The sequence below is a fragment of the Arachis duranensis genome, chromosome 1 (genome assembly GCF_000817695.3).
Source record: "Arachis duranensis cultivar V14167 chromosome 1, aradu.V14167.gnm2.J7QH, whole genome shotgun sequence".
Lineage (NCBI taxonomy): Eukaryota > Viridiplantae > Streptophyta > Magnoliopsida > Fabales > Fabaceae > Arachis > Arachis duranensis.
Window position 1 is genome coordinate 99,559,090 of NC_029772.3, and position 3,817 is coordinate 99,562,906.

The 3,817-nt window shown below is 32.5% G+C and overlaps 1 protein-coding gene across 1 annotated transcript in view; it reads left to right on the plus strand.

Moving 5' to 3' along the window:
* Positions 1–3,620: 3,620 nt before the first annotated feature.
* Positions 3,621–3,817, plus strand: part of LOC107470314 (uncharacterized) — a gene marked incomplete in the record, with an annotated part of 6,706 nt that continues 6,509 nt past the window's right edge. The window contains 1 exon segment of the mRNA XM_016089706.3: positions 3,621–3,817. Within this exon segment, the coding sequence (XP_015945192.1) occupies positions 3,769–3,817 (49 nt within the window).

The window sequence follows — 3,817 nt, forward strand, 5'->3', positions numbered from 1 at the left end:
TAATTGCTAGACCCTTACTTATGAGAACAAATCTTCCAACCTCGGCTTGGAGGCATGCTATTTTACATGCCGCAATACTTATTTGTTTGAAACTAACAAGTTACCATCAGTTCTCTCCTATGTATTTAGCTTTTGGCCAGTAGCCAAATATTTTCTATTTAAGAATATTCGAGCGTGTGATATATGTTCCCATTGCACCACCTTCTCGCACCAAAATAGAACCCCAAAGAAAACTGGGAATATATGTTGGATGTGATTCTCCCTTTATAGTGAGGTATATTGAGATACAAACTGGAGATGTATTTAAAGTCAGATTTGTAGATTGTCATTTTGATGAATCAAAATTTCTAATATTAGGAAGAGAGAATAAGCTTTCTGAAAAAGAACTTAATTAGAATGCATCATCATTGATGCATTTAGATTCTCGATCAGGGTAATGTGAACTAGAAGTTTAAAATATTATACATTTCCAAAGAATAGCAAATGAATTGCTCGATGCATTTTATGATAGAAAAAGGATAACCAAATCCTATATACCAGCAGAAAATGCTCCAATTCGAATAGATGTCCCAGTTGGATAAGTGGCCACTGAAAAATAAATTCATGCTAGAAGCGTGGTAGACATATCGGTTCCAAAAACAAAAATCCTCGAAAAAGAAAAGAGGTAAATACTATTCCCGTTGAAAAGATATAATAAAGACACTTGTAGTTGTCCAAAATTCTGATATAGTTTTAACGCCAAAAGACGTTCAGGTACCTAAAAATTCTAAAAATAATGAGATCTCGATAAATTATGTCTTTACAGAAGCAAAATAGGACCAAAATAAGACAATTATCAATGAAATATTTGCATATAATGTGGTATTAAATATCATGCATGAAAGTAAGGATCTTGAGCCAACAACAGTCAAAAATTGTCGACAAAGAAATGATTGGCCAAAATGGGAAGAAGCTATGAAGGCTGAGTTAGACTCATTTGCAAAACGTGAAGTCTTTGGACCTGTAGTCCGTACACTAGAAGATGTAAAACCTGTTGGATACAGATGAGTATTTGTGAAAAAAACAAAATGAGAAAAATGAAGTTGTACGCTACAAAGCTCGACTTGTGGCACAAAGTTTTTCACAAAAGTCCAGTATAGATTATAAAGAAACATATTCCCCTGTAATGGATGTAGTAAAATTGCGTTATTTGGTTAGTTTATCTGCATATCATAAACTACATATACATTTAATGGATGTGGTAACAATCTATTTATACGGATCATTAGATAGTGATATCTATATGAAAATTCCTGAAGGACTAAAGATATCTAAACCATCCAATGAATATTCTCAGGGGTTATACTCAGTCAAATTGTAAAGATATTTATATGGTCTAAAACAATCTAGACGAATGTGGTATAATCGTCTTACTGAGTATCTGGCCAAAAACGGATTCAAGAATGATGATATCTATCCATGTGTTTTCATAAAGAAATCTGCATCTGGATTCATTATAATTGCTGTGTACGTTGATGATTTAAATATCATTGGAACTCATGAAGAGATCCAACCATTATAAAAACTTTAAAAGAAGAGTTTGAGATGAAAGATCTTGGAAAGACTAAATTTTGTCTCGACCTGCAGATCGAGCATACAAAAAAGGGATCTTTATTCATCAAACAATATACACAGAAAAGATTTTGAAAAAAATTTATATGGATAAGTCACATCCCTTGAGTACCCCAATGATTGTAAGATTTTTGGATGTGAAAAATGATTAATTTCATCCTAAAGAAGAAAATGAAGATATCCTTAATTCTGAAGTACCATATCTTAGTAACATTGGGGCACTAATGTATCTTGCTAATAACACACGACCTGACATATCATTTGCGGTAAATTTACTAGCAAGGTATAATTCCTCTTCAAACAGAAGACATTGGAATGGAATCAAACAAATATTTCGATATCTTCATGAAACGGTTGACATGGATTGTTTTATCCATATAGATTCAAGTCACAACTAGTTGGCTATGCAGATATAGGATACTTGTCTGATCCACGCAAAGGAAGATCTCAAACATGATACTTGTTTACATATGGTGGTACAGCTATATCATGGAGCTCCACGAAATAGATGATTGCAGCAATATCCTCTAATCATGCTGAAATACTAGCGATACATGAAGCAATTCGCAAGTGTTTTTGGCTTAGGAGTTTGATTCAATATATTCTATTATCATGTGGACTGATTGACCATAAGATAGCTCCAACTATCCTGTTTGAAGATAATACGACATGCATTGCTCAACTTAAGGGTAGATACATCAAAGGTGATAGAACAAAGCATATTTCACTCAAATTCTTCTTCACTCATGATCTTCAAAATCAAGGGACAATTGATGTCTAACAGATCTGGTCAAGTGATAATCTGACAGATTTAATTACAATGTCACTCCCAAAATTCTCTTTTGAAAGATTAGTACATCAGATTGGGATGCGTCGATTTTGAGATATTAAATAATGTTGACACCAGGGGGAGACTGTACTCTTTTTCCTTTGGTCAAATTTTTTTCCATTGGGTTTTTTTGACAATGTTGTTAATGAAGAAGTCCTCATCACAAAGGATATTGTACTCTTTTTGCGTTCACTAAAGTTTTTTTCCCATTGAGTTTTTCTTTAGTAAAATGTTAACGAGGCATAATCCTAAATAATCATCCAAGGAAAAGTGTTGTGATAAACATGATGATGTGGATGCACATTCATTATATGAACGGCTGATTTTTTCTATGAAAAAATGAAGCTCCCAAGTTAAGCTAAACTTAAATGAAGTTTGGGCGCCATTATTTTGTTTAAAAAAGATCTTTTTTCAATGAAAAAAGATATTTTTTTACTTTTTAACGTGTTTGGCAAATTTCTAGTAGTAAAAATAAAAGCACTAGTAAAATCGAAAAAAGATTTTTTTGAGAAGATGTAATTTACATCTTTTTTTAAAAGATCTTTTTTCCTTAAAAAAAGATGTTTTTTGTGTAATAAATAGACAAAAAATATTTTTATATTGTTATGCCCAAACATAATTGATAGATAAAAAGATCTTTTTACATGAGATATCCAAACATAAAATTACTTTTACTTCTCTATAAGATCTTTTAAAAATAGACAACTCGAGAAAAGATCTTTTCTTAAAAGCTCATCCAAACAAGTCCACTCTCTTTTCTTTATCTCTCTGAGTATACGTTGCAATATATATAATTTTAGTATCATCTTTATTATATTGAGATAATAATTATGATAAATATTATTACCAAATTATCTAATTATACTTTTTTATTTTATATCTTATTTATTTATTTATTTTACAACACAAAGTTATTTCTTTTGCTTCACACGCCTGCAAGATTTGTACAACCCCCCTTGAAAATCCAGATATTACAATCACATCCCAGAAGAATAACAAATTACATAAATCCAAAGAAAGAGAGAAACCACAAAACAGCCCCAAATCCAGCGATCAACAAAAATGAAAAAAAAAAGCACCTAAGTGTTGGGAAGCCCAAGATTTTGGGCCATAAAGACACACGTGCAATTATAACTAACGACCCAATCCAAAACCAAAACCAAAACCAAAACCAAGATTCTATCTTTCTCTCTCTTCACTTTCTCTCTCTCTCTCAAGTCTCAATACACAAACAATAATCTCTATCCACAGTTTTTGCCTGTCACGCTCACTCTTTCGCAACACAGATTCTCCAATTTCCGTTTCCCACTCTCTCCAAACCCCATTACATGTTCTCCGCGGAGGTTTTCGGCGTCTTCGCCGTCCATGGCGCCGATG